Here is a 17,763-nt window from a genome sequence, read left to right on the forward strand (position 1 = left end):
CTCCTAAGAAACAACAGAGAAGGCTAGATCTTGTGGTTATCCTCCACGATTGAGAGAGGATGCCACACCTACGATTAAGCAGAAAATCAGCAGTCTGGAAAAACAAAATTGAATGGAAAAACAAAACCTAACAATCTGTAGTGAACATGTAACAAGCGTTTTCATTTGCACTACTAACACCACCATCTTCACTAACACCATCTTAGTCTAAATCGCTCACACAAGGCTCAAATCGATAAAGCTCCACAATTCCCCCGAAAGCGTTTCTATCACTAATTTTATCTCCAATAGTTTCTCCAAAATCCCACTGATCAGTTTCAACATAATGATAACCTTCAGAGTTGCTAATGATGGTGGAATCAGTATCAGAATGCGAGATCGAAATACAATGTACACTATATAAACCGCCATTTGAATCGAGGTGAGTTTATAGTGCGACATCACTGGCGAAATCGAAAATCAACACTTTAGGGCTATTTTCGATATGCAATCAACATTGGGGGATGGATAAAATATGGAACACTTTTTTTATATTTCACCCCAAGTCCATGCTCCATGGTGTGGGGACTTTGGATCACAGAGGTCAAAACAGCAGATATTTTAACTCAAAATTTAATATTGGGCCATTCTTGGTGGTACTTCTTGCCATCGTTTAACTTTGCTTAACGTGGGAAGTGTGGGGATTTGCGACGGTGCACCATCGACTTTGCTCTCGTTAATTTTTTTAGGAATGGAATTATCGATACCTCCATTATATCAGTACGTGATCGAATATGCACGAATAGGTGGAAATCATCATTATCATCCATCATCTTGGAAATCAGCAAACATTACTGCTTTACACAAAAAGGTGCAAAAACAGACCCTTGCAACTACAGACCAATCAGCCTGCTCCCAATTATCAGCAAAGTCATGGAATCCATCATTGCTTCAGATATCAAATCCTTGCTCTTCTCCAATGGCTTGATCTCCGATCATCAATTTGGTTTCAGACCAGGTCATTCTACTCTGGACATGCTGCTTCTGCTGTCTCAACAATGGATTGAGGTCCTCAATGCCAAACAGGAAATCAGAGGTGTCTCCCTTGACATATCACGTGTCTTCTATACGGTCTGGCATCTCGCTCTGCTCACCAAACTCTCCTCCTATGGTATCCATGGAAATCTCCACGCATGGCTTGTGGACTTCCTCTCAGGTCGTAGTCAAAGTGTGGCCCTGAATGGATTTCTCTCATCCCCGCTTCCTGTTCAGGCTGGAGTTCCCCAAGGCAGTGTTCTGGGCCCTGTGCTTTTTTCTGGTCTTCATCAATGATCTCTCCGACTCTGGAAAATCCTCTGTATCTTTTTGCTGATGACTCCACTGTCTGCTGCTCCATTCCTCATCCCTCAGATCGGCAGTCTGCAGCCTCCTCACTCTCTGCAGACCTGGACAAAATCACAGACTGGTCAAACAAGTGGAACATGTCTTTCAATCCTGACAAATCTCACACTCTTACGATGTCTCTCTGAAGAGACCAACTGGACAACCCTCCCATCTGCTTTCTGAACAATCCTCTCCAATAAGTTCTGTCACTCAATATTTTGGGTCTCACTATCTGCCATGATCTTTCCTGGGAAAACCACATTTCCAAGCTGGCCTCCAAAGCCAGTTGCCGACTGGGCAGCCTCCGTCGTGAGAAGTCCTTCCTTGGCACACCTGAGCTCCTTGCCACATACAAAGCTTTCATCCGCGGCTCAATGGAATACTGTTCCCCCCTCTCGGCCGGTGCTCCTGCCTCACACCTAGCTCGGCTTCACGCTGTTGAAACCAAAGCTTTCAGAATTATTGGAATCTCCCGCGATGAAGCTAACTCCGAGGGCCTTTCACTCCCTCACCGCAGGCAGGTTGGTGGTCTTTCTGTCTTCTACCGACTCCTCTCTGGCCTTGCTCCCCCAGCTCTCTCTGTGCTCTGTCCCCCAAATATTCCTACAGGTCACACAAGATCTGCCAGCAACCCTCTTATGGTTAAACTGCCAAAATCTAGGCTCTCTGCTCACCTTCACTCTCCCTTTTCTCCCACCTCTGGAACAAACTCCCCCACTCCCTTCAATCCCACTCCTCCCTCCAGGTCTTTAAAACAGCTGTTCACCACCATCTCTTATCTTCCCTCATCCAAAACCTTGATCATTTCTACCCCTGCTAATTCACCCCAGATCCACTTTTTTTGAAATTCCAACTTCTTTCCTGGAAGTCCTTGCAGTGTCCATATGTTTTCTACCTCTCCCACCTCCCCCAAGCCCTCTCCCTCCCACAGATCTCTCGATGTCCCTGCTCTCAAATGTTGTGTTTGTGTCCTTCCCTCTCTCCCCCCATCTTGTCTACCACTCCCCTTATTATGTTTTTATGTGTCGGTTTGACTTTTTGTGTGATTAATGTTTGCTCTTTCACGAGCCTCGACCTTGTATACAAAAAAAAAAAAAAGTGGTCAATACTTTCTACGACATGGCTGGCAGCGCAAAGATCTCATAAATGACAACTAATGCGAGGGCCTCTGGTTTCCTCCACCTGTCAGAAGGCATGTCAGAAGGCATGCTCCCCCAGCTCTCTCTGTGCTCTTACGCCTCGAGAACGGGCCGTCGGCCATTTTGACACGCGCGCTTTGTGCATTGCGCAAGGTCTTTGCTTCACTTCAGCCGTTTGCACCACATTCAGACATTTATCTGGTGTGTGTGTGGGTAACGTGGATTTTGAAGGTAAATCTGCGGTTCGCCGATTTGGACCCGTGAAACGTCCATACCCGAGGGTGTGATTTCCCAGTCGCCTGGAGGGCGCCTTTGGATTTCCCAGTAGCCTTGAGAGCGCCTTTGCGCAGCTTTGGCCGCGTGACTGTGACTGTCATCCGAACGGGATTCTGGTCTCGATTAGACATCGTTCTGACGATCGCTGGAGCAGATCGACTTTGGCTTGAAGCCGGGATCGACTTTGGCTTGAAACCGGAATCAACTTTGGTTTGAAGCCGGGAAAGAGACATTGGGAATGTTCTTGTTTCACTCACTTGGAGCACAGTGAGTTAGTTATATATTACGAAACTGATGGTACCATGATAGGATATATATTGATTGTACTTTTGATTACTATTATTGTTGTACTGTTATTCTTGTGTGATCTTAATACAATATTTGTTTGTTGGTAACAATTGGTGTGGCTTCACCATTGATCTTTGACATACAGAATAACACATCTTTCTGCCGTGACTCCTCTCGGGGCTCGCAGGTACACTGTGACCAGGGGGTTTGGGGAGGAGCACGTAACAGAAATTGGGCGCTCGTCTGGGATAGAATTCCCAAAATTCCCAAATTTGGAATTTTTCTAACATTCCCAAATTTGTCCAAAAAAAAAAATGGAAAATTTTTGTGTGAAGGTTAACAGGTGCTAACTAATAGTCACCATGGTGTTTGGCGCAGAAAAGTTTGCGGCGTCCCCTAATGAGGCACAGTTCCAAGTGTTAAAAAGATCGGAACTCTTGATATTGGTCAAACATTTTAACTTGGAGGTCCGAGCTCATATGAAGAAAGCAGAGATGCAGACATTGGTGGTAGAATCTCTGGTGGAACAAGGAACATGGAAAGAAGTAGCCTTGGATTGGTTACCCGAGGAAAAAGAAAATGTGGAGCTCTGGAAAATGGATATGCAACTGCAGAGCCAGGAAAGGTTAAAAGAGTTGGAATGGAAAGCCGAGGAAAGAAGAACAGAGGAAAGGAGAGCTGAAAGGGAACTCGAGGAAAGAATAGACAGGAACGAGAACTCGAGGAGAGAAGAACAGAGGAAAGGAGAGCTGAAGAAGAAAGAAGAGCAGGGGAAAGAGCAGAGGAAAGGAGAGCCAAAAGGGAGTTAAAGGAATGTGGCATGGAGTATCAGAAGGAACTTCAACTCAAGGAGCTGGAATTAATGGGAGAACGGAGAGAAGTAGTGTCCATGCCAGCTAGTTGGACAACTATTCAGAACACTTAGGATGTTGGTAGGCATGTGAGGCTGGTTCCACCCTTCAATGAAAAGGAGGTAGCCAAGTTTTTTTTACACTTTGAGAAAGTGGCTCAAATGCTAAAATGGCCTGTGGGGTCCTGGACTATGTTAGTGCAAAGTGTTCTGGTGGGTAAAGCTCAAGATATCTGTTCGGCTTTACCGATTGACCAATGTGCAGATTATGAGATAGTGAAGAAAACCATTCTCAAAGCCTATGAATTGGTCCCTGAAGCTTACCGGCAAAAATTCCGGAATGCCAGGAAGAGGGAGAGTGAGACCCATGTGGAGTTTGCCAGAATGAAGGAAACCATGTTTGATCGGTGGTGTGACTCGAAGGGGATTGGGAAAGACTTCAACCTGTTACGACAATTGATCTTGGTGGAGGAATTCAAACATGGTGTTCACACGGACATTAAAGTACATCTGGATGAAAAGAAAGTACCAGAGTTGTATGAGGCAGCAACAGTGGCAGATGACTATGCCTTGACACACAGGATGGGGTTCAACAAACCTAACTTCCCGCCTAGAGTTAGCCAGGGGAGTTACGGAAAATCAGGTTAGGAGAACAGATATTCATGGAGGCGGCCTTGAGATGACTATGAGGACAAATCTGATACCGCGACTTTTAGGGATCAGAAGACTACAGTTCCAAGACAGACTTATCTTCCGGGGTGCCCGAGGCAGACCACGAGTTTTTCCTCCGGGCCTGCTTGCGCTTTTTGCAAGAAACCTGGGCATTTGATGTCCCAATGTTACGCTCTGAAAAGGAAAAATCAGGAGCGGAGTCAGACTAGTACAACTCCGAATGCATTGGCCAATGCGATAAATCGTCCTTGGAGGACAGTGCCTTGTGAAGGTTCCCATGCCAAAGTTACGGCGTCACAGAACGACCTTGTTCAAGAGGGTTACAAACCTTTTATTTCAGAGTGGTTTGTGTCACTGGATGGAGACTTAACGAACCAGAGACCTGTTAGGGTATTGAGGGACACAGGAGCACATCAATCTTTGATGCTTGAAGGCATTTTGCCATTGTCAGAGAAGACGGCAACTGGTGTTCGTGTTCTTTTACAAGGCGTTGGTGGCTATGTTAAAGCTCCACTTCATGTCATCCATTTGAAGTCTGATTTGGTGTCAGGACCGGTCACCGTAGGTTTACAAGCCACTCTACCTGTGGAGGGAATATCTTTTGTTATCGGGAATGATTTGGCCGGTGGTCGAGTTTCTGGTAATCCGATGTTTGTTGAAAAGCCTAGTTTGGAAAATAAAACCGCACCGTTAGAGCAGGAGATTCCGGATATCTTTGCATCCTGCGCCGCGACTCGTGCTATGGGTAGGAAGCACTCTGAAGAGAAGGAGAAGGTACTGACATCACGCTTTGCACAGTCACTTCTTGTCGAGTACTCTGAAACTAGGTGTCAGCACACACAAGTCATGGATGGAGGCAATGTTGGCAAGCTCTTTGTAGGTGGACTGAACTTTGACACAAGTGAAGATATTCTGGACTCTATCTTTGGCAAATATGGACCACTCTTGGAAGTGCTGCTGATAAAAGACAGGGAGACGCAAAAGTCGAGAGGGTTTGGCTTTGTCACGTTTGAAAACACAAAGGACGCCAAAGATGCAGAAAAGGATTTGAATGGCAAGGATTTGGATGGTCGGACCATAACAGTAGAGAAGGCAGGCCATGGGCGTCGAGGGGGCTACAGAGGAGGAAAACGTGGAGGTAGTTTCAGGGGTGGCTATGGCTCCCGGGGTGGGAGTCGTAGTTTTGGTGGCGGCCGCAGTCGTGATTGCTATGGAGGCTCCCAGCAGCAGCAGCGCAGTTTCGGCAACTCTCGATGGAATGACTATTACGGTGGTAGCCGAGATGGGGACCGCTACTCACGTGACTACAGCACCCGACTCTACAACCGTGATTATGATTTTTATGATCAAGAGAAGAGTTGGAAGCACTGAGTGCTCAGGAGCAGCCGAGCCAAGATTCTTACACGGATTAACCCGCGAACGCCACGTTCCAAAATGCATCCGTGCAGTGAATACTTCCAGGCCTCACCACCCAACCACCATGAAACCTGGCTCTCAGCTCAGCCTCCTTCAAAAAGTGCTATAGATTTGCTTTGCTTTGGATTTTTGATCACAACCCCTTAACCTTCATTCAAAAAATGAAAAATAGAAACCAGAGGTTGATGAGATGGAGTTTGGCTTTGCAGGAGTTCAACTTGGAAATTGAGCATGTAAAGGGCAGGGACAATGTCGTTGCGGATGCTTTATCCAGAGTGAACTAACTTTGGAAATGCCTGTAGGTTGTTGGAAGTTTTGTTGCTTTATTTTGGGGAATATTAATTATTGTTGCTCACGTGAATTGATAATTTGGGTGTGAGTTTTACTTTTGTTTGTTAAAAGAGTTTTTGCCTGCAAAGAAAGTTTTCACTAAGTTCAAACTTTCTTTCTTGAAGGGGGGAAATGTTACGGATTTGTCACTTCCGTTGTTGTGGTTTTCATCCACTGTGCACATTTTTGATTCCATGTACTATTATTGTTGTCGTTTAAGGGAAATAGATATTGCTATTTTCAAAAGGTAAAAAAGTTAATGTTTTAAATGAAACCAGAACCAGACGACGAAGAAGAGGAGGAGGAGAGAGAAAAAGGCAGAGCGAGTCGTCGGACAAAAAGCCTAGTTGCTTCAAGGTCCTGAGCGAACGTTGTCGAACGAGAGTCGCTAGTGAACTTTGGGTTTCCCGGGAAAGGGATTCCTGCGACAGAGTTGTTATCACTGTGACAGATCAACCTGCGTGTCAGGTTTTGGCGGTTGAGTCCGAGGAGAATCATCGTTGGGCCGGTACGCCTCGAGAACGGACTGTCGGCCATTTTGACTCGCGCGCTTTGCGCATGGCGCAAGGTCTTTGCTTCGCTTCAGCCATTTTCACCACATTCAGACGTTTATCTGGTGTGTGTGTAGGTAACGTGGATTTTGAAGGTAAATCTGCGGTTCGCTGACTTGGAGCCGTGAAACGTCCATACCCGAGGGTGTGATTTCCCAGTCGCCTGGAGGGCGCCTTTGGATTTCCCAGTCGCCTTAAGGGCGCCTTTGCGCAGCTTTGGCCGTGTGACTGTGACTGTCATCCGAATGGGATTCTGGTCTCGATTAGACATCGTTCTGACGATCGCTGGAGCGGATCGACTTTGGCTTGAAGCCAGGATCGACTTTGGCTTGAAGCTGGGAAAGAGACATTGGGAATGTTCTTGTTTCACTCACTTGGAGCACAGTGAGTTATATATTACGAAACTGATGGTACCATCATAGGATATATACAGACTTGGCATTTAATATGGAATATTTTTTTTGTGGGGGTGAACTTACTTTTCAAGATGACTTGGAACCAAAAGTTCATTGGAATTAGGTTGAAATTATTCGAGATTTTGTTAATGTGACCTTTAAAAGAAACAAAAACCACACTTGACATTTCGAAGCAAATAAATTGATCCTTGAAAGTGATGTAAACTGATATCGAACTCAATTCATGGACAGTACTGTGTTAAACTTCTGTACTTTTTCCAGAAGTATCTCTTTATTTTGCACATTAGCCAAAAAAAAATTCAACAAAAACAAAAGCTAAATTATGACTGGGATTATGGACAGTAAAATTACAGTTCAGTACTTCGTGTAACCCCCACGAGCATTCAGGAGAGCACGTACACGTCGAGGCATGCTGTTCACGAGATTTGCAAAGTTTTGGACAGGAATCGCTTGCCATGCAGTGACAATAGCCTGCTGCAATTCACGCACAGAGGTCGGCTGCTGGTCCAAGTTGTCGATTTGACGCGTTAATTCTGCCCACAAGTTCTCTATCGGATTCATATCCGGGGACATGGCAGGCCACTCCATATGCTCTTCACCACGGTCAGCAAGAAAGTGTTGGATCATGCGAGCACGATGAGGCCGTGCATTGTCATCTTGGAAGACAAAGTTTCCTCGAAAGGCTGCACGAGCAAATGGAAGCAATGTTTCTTCCAGAATGACCCTGTACTTGAACTGGTTCAGGTTTCCATTCAGAACAACCAGGTCAGTTTTGCCCCCTGCATGAAAAGCAGCCCAAACGGTCACCCCACCACCTCCAGCTTGGACTCTTGGCACTATACAATCTTCGTTGGGGACTTCATGCACTTGTCTGCGCACTTGGACGTGGCCACCTTGACGATAGACCAGAAATCTAGACTCGTCACTGAAGGTCACGTGATTCCAGTGTCCTGGCTGCCATTGACGGTGCTCTCTGGCCCACTGCAACTGGCGCTGGCTGTGTTGTCTGGTCAGGCGCGTGGCTTTCTCAGGGGACGCCTGGCACGATAGCCTGCTTGAACCAGTCGTTGGTTGACTAGCCTTCTGGATACAGGCACATTTGTCAGTTGCTGCCACTCGGCCCTAAGCCGATTAGCTGACTTGGTACGGCCATTGCAGACTAACCGGTGCAGCTGGCGATCATCTCTCCTTTTGGTTCTGCCTGGACGTCCTGGCCTCGGTATTGGAGTAGGGACACCCCTCTGAGCATTTCGTTTCAGGATCTTTGACACCTGACCTTGAGTGATGCCATACTGCTGAGCAATAGCACACTGTTTCATGCCAGAATTTCATAAAGCCACCACTCCATGACAAACAGCATTGTCAAGTTGACGGACCATCTCCAGAGGAAGCGGCAATAACTTTTGTAGACGTGCAGCAGTTGTTTTCCACTAATACAGAACGCAACAATCCTTATATACCCGATTGTGAAGCCAATCGTCAAATGTACCTGTCCTTACATTTTGTTACGCCACCTGTGATATAATCCTGTTATTGACTTCTTGCTGCGAAAGACAATCAGTGACATGGTTCTTTCAACAAAGACATCACCGAAGGGTAAAAGAAACTCACCAGATTGATATACTGAGTTCAGAAAGTAAACCCAAGTCAAGAAAAAAAATAATTCCATCTTAAATGCCAAGTCTGTATATTGATTGTACTTTTGATGACTATTAATGTTGTACTGTTATTCTTGTGTGATCTTAATACAATATTTGTTTGCGAGTAACAATTATAATTACAATGCGAGTAACAAGTAACCAATAATTATTGGTGTGGCTTCACCATTGATCTTTGACATACAGAATAACACATCTTTCTGCCGTGACTCCTCTCGGGGCTCGGAGGTACACCGTGACCAGGGGGTTTGGGGAGGAACACGTAACACATGATATATACATGATATAGAAATCATGATAATCAATTATATGTATATTTATATATGTTAGGCCTGGGAAAAATGAAAAAACCGATATCATGATAATGGACCTCATTATTACGATTATTGCGACAATGTCATGACAATATAAATAATGTAATTAGCGCCTTGTGAATCATGTAGCATACAATAACAATGCACATAAGAACAAACGGAATAGCCATAGAGTTTCTGTGTTCGTACGCTTTATTCAATAATTCTGTTGCAATTCGTTTCAAGTCAAACCTCATTTTGCCCAGACAAAATTGCTTGCTCTGTCCGCCAAGCGACGGGACAAGCAGTTTCCAAAGAGATTGACACAGGACGTCTGGCTTCGCAAGCGATAGCAAACTGCTTGCTAACAGAACACACCAAGCAAGCTGCTTGCTAACAGATCACACCAAGCAAGCTGCTTGCTAACATAACACACCAATCAAGCTGCTTGCCAATATAACACACCGAGCAAGATGCTTGCCAATAGAACACACCAATCAAGCTGCTTGCTGACAGAACACACCAAGCAAGCTGCTTGTTAACAGAACTTACCAAGCAGGCTGCTTGCTAACAGAACACACCAAGCAAGCTGCTTGCTAACAGATCACACCAAGCAAAGCTGCTTGCCAATAGAACACACCGAGCAAGTTGCTTGCCAATAGAACACACCGAGCAAGCTGCTTGCTGACAGAACACACCAAGCAAGCTGCTTGCCAATAGAACACACCGAGCAAGCTGCTTGCTAACAGAACACACCAAGCAAACTGCTTGCTAACAGAACACACCAAGCAAAGCTGCTTGCTAACATAACACACCAATCAAGCTGCTTGCCAATAGAACACACCGATAAATCTGCTTGCTCACAGAACAAACCAAGCAAGCTGCTTGCTCACAGAACACACCAAGCAAGCTACTTGCTCACAGAACACACCAAGCAAGCTGCTTGTTAACAGAACACAGCAGGTAAGCTGCTTGCTAACAGAACACACCGAGCAAGCTGCTTGCTCACAGAACACACCAAGCAAGCTACTTGCTCACAGAACACACCAAGCAAGCTGCTTGCTCACAGAACACACCAAGCAAGCTACTTGCTCACAGAACACACCAAGCAAGCTGCTTGCTCACAGAACACACCAAGCAAGCTGCTTGCTAACAGAACACACCAAGCAAGCTGCTTGCTAACAGAACACACCAAGCAAGCCGCTTGCTAACAGAACACACCAAGCAAGATGCTTGCTAACAGAACACACCAAGCAAGCTGCTTGCTAACAGAACTTACCAAGCAAGCTGCTTGCTAACAGAACACACCAAGCAAAGCTGCTTGCCTGTAGAACACAACGAGGAAGCTGCTTGCTAACAGAACACACCAAACAAAGCTGCTTGCTAACAGAACACACCAAGCAAGCTGCTTGCTAACAGAATACACCAAGCAAGCTGCTTGCTAACAGATCACACCAATCAAGCTGCTTGCTGACAGAACACACCAATCAAGCTGCTTGCTGACAGAACACACCAAGCAAGCTGCTTGCTAACAGAACACACCAAGCAAGCCACTTGCTAACAGAACACACCAATCAAGCTGCTTGCTAACAGAACACACCTAGCAAGCTGCTTGCTCACAGAACACACCAAGCAAAGCTGCTTGCTAACAGAACACACCAAGCAAGCTGCTTGCTCACAGAACACACCAAGCAAAGCTGCTTGCCAGCAGAACACACCTAGCAAGCAGTTTGCTAATTGGGACATTTGCGAAGAAAGTTGTATATGACTATCTTCTGACCTCTATCTTTGAACCCTATTTGTGAACGTCTGTTTGTTCGGTTGTGCCTCATGGACAGCCTGAGGAAGTGACTTAGAGAGGGAAGAAGGGCTCCACGGGGGGGGGGGTAACTTTTCACGACAAAAAACATGGGCGCATCAGATTTAGACTAGGGGCGTGCCCAAGGGGCGTGGCAGCGGGGCGTACCCAAGGGGTGTGGCTTCCTCTGACTATAAAAAGCCCACGACACACACGTGACTGACTATTTATTTTCTGGGCAACGCCAGGTAACTCTGCTAGTTTAAAATAATGCCTTTGATGTGGAACTTCACGAATAATAAATGCCAAGCAAACCCATGTTGTGACAAAAATGGGATAAAGGAATAAATAAATGGAACGCACGACACCATGTTGCTTGCTCCATTCGGTCCACCGAGGAGAGAAGAACGAGATGACTTACTTGTCCTTGTCCTAAGTGTCAAAACTCGGCACATCGAGAACGCTCATATTCGCGATCTTTGACCATGATGTTGCCTTGAGTGCTTAATCATCAACAGACAAAGCGCAGTCAAACGGATCGACAATTTGACACCAGAAACAGTTTTGGCACCTTGAGTAGTTGGTTGTTTTGATGTTTATTTCTTAACAATATATATAGAATTTAAATTACATCTTGGAGTATATTCATTACATTTTATATCACTTGCTTTATTTTATAGCACTGCATTTAATATGGTATATCTTTTGAGAGAAGCTAAACACAGTCAATAAACCTCAATATCTGGGTTCAAGGTGTGATTTACCAACTATGCATTCGCAGCAGTTATCGCGATAATTAATCTCCATTATCGGTATCATGATTATCGTCCCATCGCTGCTATCACCGAGCACTAATATATATATGCACACACAACACATGGTTATATAGCTTGGATAATCTATATATATAAAACACAGTTTGTGTGTGTGTGTGTGTAATGTTACCGGTAGACTCCTAAACGGAGAGGCTCACGTACTTGATATTTGGCACAAACATGGCCATTGAGCCTGGGAAGAACATGGCCGACCTAAAAATTTATTTCATAATATTTTTAAACCATATTTTTACCTCAGCGCATTTCAGCGAGGAATATTATACACGGAATCTGACCGGTCGCAGAGCAGCGCGCCGATTCACTCAGAGCGATCACGTGATGTTCCTTGCCGCCATTAACTCAGTTACGCGTTCGCACGTATTTCAGAGCGAAAACAATTGCGTTTTTTCACATTTCAGCGACGAACATTGCCATTCACACCACATAGGTTTTTTTCCCTTTCATCTTTAGATCCATATTTTTTGCCATAATGTAGCGCATTATGGCTCCCTCGAGCTCGAGTTAGCCAATCACCTGGGAGCATGAGGCCACGTTGGCCATGCCCACGACAGGCCGCAGAGTTGCAATCGATCGCTCAGAGCGATCACGTGATGTTCCTTGCCGCGCGATTGCGTTTTTTCACATTTGAGCGACGAACATTGCCATTCACACCACATAGGTTTTTTTTTCTTTCATCTTCAGATCCATATTTTTTGCCATAACGTAGCGCATTATGGCTCTCTTGAGCTCGAGTTAGCCAATCACCTGGGAGCATGAGGCCACATTGGCCACGCCCACGACATGACGCAGAGTTGCAATCGTGCGTTTGCGTCGTTTATTACCACGTGTAAACGTGGTATTTTGTCTACGAGTATTTTGAATTTGGTATTTTGAATTTGTCTACGAGTGAGTGACTGGAAGACTGACTGTGATAAAGGCAATGGCACCGAAGAAAAGAAATTTGTCACGTTCAACCTCCCGAGCAAGGAAAATCGCTGATCGGAGACTCCATGAAGCCGATGAAGGTACTTTTCACCATCGACAAGCCAATCAAGAACGTGTCTCTAGATTCAGACAGCGAGAGACAGAAGATGAGACAGAGGCACGTCTAAACACCAATCAACAATGTCTGGCGAGGGCCAGACAGCGAGAGACAGAAGATGAGACAGAGGCACGTCTGAACGCCAATCAACAACGTCTGGCGAGGGCCAGACAGCGAGAGACAGAAGATGAGACAGAGGCACGTCTAAACGCCAATCAACAAAGTGTAGCGAGGACCAGACAGCAGGAGACAGAAGAACAGCGCCAAAAACGACTCAAACGGCACAGAAAACGCTGAAGCAACCGCGTAATGTTGCGGTGCTGTTTAACTCTGAGTGAGAATAGTTCTAAATTTAAAAAACTTTCATCTGATATTTGTGAATTATTTCAAACAAACTGTATTTCCCATCTACACGGCCATGTATTCCTATTAAACACGGCCCCCACCCCTTCCCCCCATCCCCCTCCACCCTCCCATCCCTCACCCTCCCCCCCTCCCATCCCCCTCCCCCTCCCATCCCTCACCCTTGCCCATCCCCCCCTCCCCCTTCCCCTCCCATACCTCCCACCCCCCTCCCCCTCCCATCCCTCACCCTCCCCATCCCCCCTCTTCTCCACCTCTCCCCCTCCCCCTCTTCTCCCCTCCCCCCCCCTCTTCTCCCCTCCCGCCCGTTCCCCTCCCCTCCCCCGCCCGGCAATGCCGGGTACTTCTGCTAGTACGATTATATTTTCAGGTTACAATTGTGGGTGGCATCAGTCCAGCTGTCCAACCAATGAGTATAGAGCATACATACATACATACAAACACTTGCTCCATTATATATAGATGAGGCGGCCATTTTGTTTCTGGGCCTTCCCTACATAGAGTGTTACTGTATTCTGTTTAGTTGTACAAAAAGAGACGAGAGATTTCATGGTTTCAGTGAAGTCATGTTTCAAAAATATACATGTAACACTTTAAAATCACTGCGGCAAAGTTTTTGAATGCAAAAGAAAGAAATTACAAAGACAAAAATATAAGGACCACAATGAAGATGGAGCCAGAATACTCATGCTAACAATACTGTACATTATGAGAATGATCGAGTTAAGTGGCAATTTTATGGCCAATATAACTTAAGAAGCTCTAATCCTAACCCAATCTAAAGCTATGCAAAAGAGAGAAGAGAAATGCAGGGAGTGAGTGAGGGTTATATACACTTCCATACACACATACATACACACATACATACACACATACATACATACATACACTTCAGGGCAGCATGGACCTTTTTATTTAGGAAAATGAAAGTGCAGATATGTGAATGAACTTTCCCCTATTTCCCACGGTATTCCCATGCTGTCCCGTTCATGTCGTGGTGCCTTGCTACGTGTGTATAAAACTACGAGACGGATACACAGGAGTTTCAGGCCAAGTGCTTTGATATTTCTTATTTGGATACTTAATGCCAACCACACATTCTTTACGTAGTTCAACCACAAATTCTTAAAAATAAAAAATAAAGTCCAAAGAAATTAAAATCGCAAGGTGACAAGACTGGACTGTATGGAGAACGTTTCTGAATTTACCACACCATCCTTGCTAGAGTACCAAGGTAATTTGAAGTCTCGGAGATTGGAGGTCAATTGGTTCCTATATTGCACTTGCATTTTGAATTCCAAGTGAGAATGGACGTTTTTTTTTTTTTCTTGCACATTTCAAACAATGACGTTGAAGTCTTCAGGAATTTCACATGCAGTAATCCAGAAATTAGTCAAAATCAGTTGGTCAAGACATTTTATGTTTAAAATCAACAGCTTGAGTGACAGCAGTTGCTTGGATGTGGGAAAACTGACGCTCTCTCACAAATTCATGGCCATTGTTCAGCTTTGTAACTCTACCACGTCGGGGAAAAGACATGCATCACCAAAACTGTGCAGAAAGTCTCTTGTGAATTCAACTGGTTTGATGTTCTCTTTCACAAGGAACGTAATGATACACCTCTATTCCTCAGCACATACGACAGTTGGTTGCCATATTGTTGTTGTTATTGTTTTATGGCTGATCCCATCCTAAGGGATGATTTTCAGCCAAATACGTTATAAAGAAAGAATGATAAAATTAATGAGACATAATGAAGAGCTCATAGTAAAATGAAGTGTCCAGATAGTAATGAGAACATTCAAACGTTTTTGTATATCTGATCTTCCATCAGCAGGGATTTCAAAGTCCAAGGTAGGTGGAGCACAGATAGCGTGTTCTTTAAACGCACTCCGATATCAGCGAGGTTGTGGCAATGTAGATAAAATACTTTTCAACACTCTCTGAGTCACCACATGTAGTGCAAAGACCTGCAGCAATGTGGCAAACATTAAGGTTCAAATTAGATAAAAACAAAAAGACTTTCGCAGAAGCTTAATATTTTTGAGAAAATCGAGAGGTATTTCCTGATAAGATATATAGAAAGTGAATAAAAAGTTAATATCTGGTTTGAAACAAGCTTGCTTGGCCAGCTTATCAGCCATGTACATGGGCCGGTACCCACGCCATGTTAACGCGTGAACCAGTCCTCCGTAAAGTGATCCAGAGCAATGCGGAGTTCCCAGACCATGATATATTATGCATTGATGGGTGTTTTGCATTCCGAAAGGCTCGTGAGGTGCTCAGCGAATGATATATTATAAGAACATCAGTCGAAGTGAAATATAAAACCCAAACCACCGCATGAAGAATTGCAAAAAGTTCTGCAGTGAAAGTTGAAGGGTCATCCAATATTTTACCCAAACAGGAGTATTGCAAATTTGGCACAAAAAAATACAAGGATGTCTTCAGATTTGATGTCTTGCGAGCTGTCAGTATATATGTAGACAGAGTTTGGATGTTCAGCAAACTTTTCCCTCGTATTGTTCAGGATTAAAACTGGGTGGTCTTTTTTGCTCACATCAATTCAACGTTTAAGAATATTCAGTTGTTTGATGGCTTTTTCTACCAGTTGGCTGATATGTAGACCCTAAGTGAGCTTTGTCAAGATAAACTCGCAAAGGTTTCAATGATTCTTCTCCCTCAATTGGAGAATTGTCAAGAGATAGGGTGGATCACATGTTTAAATTGATGAAAGTACACTGCTTTGGTTTTAACCTGTGTAGGTTTCAAGTCCCACTTATTGCACCAATTTTTTAAGTCATGTATGGCTGTGTGCAGCCAATGCTCAGTGATAGCAATTTGGTGCCCTGAAGACCACAGACCTACATCATCTGCATACAAGACCAGTTCAACTGATGGCCAGATTCTAATAAATCATTAAATCCAATGTCACCACCTTGGCTTTACCCAGAATGCTTTTCGCAGCATTGATGTCATTTCCTGCTCAAGGTGGACAATATCATTGCACAAAATTTCAACATTATTTGTACATGTTCGACAGTAAAAGGTCCATGTCAAACTTGAAACACACACACATACACACACATACACACACACACATACACACACACATATACACACACATACACACACACACATATATATATACATGCACAGACACACACTGAGACAGACACACACATGCACAAACGCACACACACATATACACGCACAGACACACACACACATACACACACACACATACACATATATATATACATGCACAGACACACACTGAGACAGACACACACATGCACAAACGCACACACACATATACACGCACAGACACAAGCACACAGACACACACATACATATATATATATATACATGCACAGACACACACTGACACAGACACACACATTGACAAACGCACACACACATATACATGCACAGACACAAGCACACAAGCGTGCGCACACACACACACACACACACACACACACACACACACACACACACACACAAACACACACAGAAATGGCATCTCACAAGCTGCTAAAGAATAATGATAAAACTGACATAAAAAGCAATAGGAATGGGAACATTGAAAAGATGAAATGGAGTCAGTAAACAAAGTAATAATAGGTGTAATGAAAATCTATATTGCACAATAAAAATACAATGGGGTTGTGGGAGGAAACTGTATTGTTATGATTGGTATAACAGACATTAGCAGGACCACAACTTGACTTTCAAGCCTGCTTACTCATCCCCTTTTAACCACTCTAGTTATACCACTAACTCTCAGGATATCCTCCCATTAAGACCTCAGTCAAATTGCTCCATAATTTTCAATGGTCATACTACCAAAAGCGTTGCAAGCTGGTGACGCAGGCCCTCTTAGCAGACTGTCATTCCTGGAGGAAAGAAATGAGGATATTGTAAAAATTAAACAAAAAGTAGGAAACCTCAAACCATCACTGTATCCTCGAAACATCTACAACCCATTATAGACAGAGTGTCATCTTCCATACAAGCACACAAGGAGAGGAGGAAAGAAGGTAAAGTGGGTGTGATGGCACGCAGCAGAGAAGCAAAATAAGAGATAAGATGGCGGAGATAAAAGTAGAAGATGCTGCAGCAAAAGACAAGGATGAATTCCAGTGACAATTACATGGAACCGCAGGTTCCAAAGGAACTTGCAAATAATTGTTGATTTGGTCTTTTGATATTCAATTGATCAGAACTAAACCAAACCAGATGCAAAATATTTATGGTTTTCATTATCTGCTCAGCAATTCACAATCAAGGCAAACTGGCAATAGAAAACAAAACTAGAAAGAGCAATCAGAGATTGCAGACCCTCGCCAGGACGTGTTTTCAGTGGTTTTTATAAGGCTTTTGTGTTAAAACAAATATGGCGGCCAAACCACGTGACTGATGACGTCATCTTTTTTCCTCCAACAATTTATCCCTCGATGATGCTCAATAAATTTCAGCTTGATCGGATGA

At 44.3% G+C, this 17,763-nt stretch overlaps 2 protein-coding genes across 4 annotated transcripts in view; one reads left to right on the top strand and one right to left on the bottom strand.

The window, feature by feature from the left end:
- Nucleotides 1-2,827: 2,827 nt before the first annotated feature.
- Nucleotides 2,828-17,763, top strand: part of LOC144892621 (uncharacterized) — a 41,234-nt gene continuing 26,298 nt past the window's right edge. The window contains exon 1 of the mRNA XM_078780031.1: nt 2,828-3,044. The gene's annotated coding sequence lies outside the window, so the exon portion shown is untranslated. The remainder of the gene's footprint in view (nt 3,045-17,763) is intronic.
- Nucleotides 13,815-17,763, bottom strand: part of LOC137431226 (serine/threonine-protein kinase SIK3) — a 197,947-nt gene continuing 193,998 nt past the window's right edge. For 2 of the 3 annotated variants that reach the window (XM_068122328.2, XM_068122321.2), the window contains exon 25: nt 13,815-17,168. In XM_068122328.2, the coding sequence (XP_067978429.2) occupies nt 17,152-17,168 (17 nt within the window). In that variant the 3' untranslated portion in view covers nt 13,815-17,151. The remainder of the gene's footprint in view (nt 17,169-17,763) is intronic. The other variant, XR_013623822.1, reaches the window with a different exon arrangement.

The sequence above is a fragment of the Myxine glutinosa genome, chromosome 1 (genome assembly GCF_964187855.1).
Source record: "Myxine glutinosa chromosome 1, kmMyxGlut1.1, whole genome shotgun sequence".
Taxonomy (NCBI): domain Eukaryota; kingdom Metazoa; phylum Chordata; class Myxini; order Myxiniformes; family Myxinidae; genus Myxine; species Myxine glutinosa.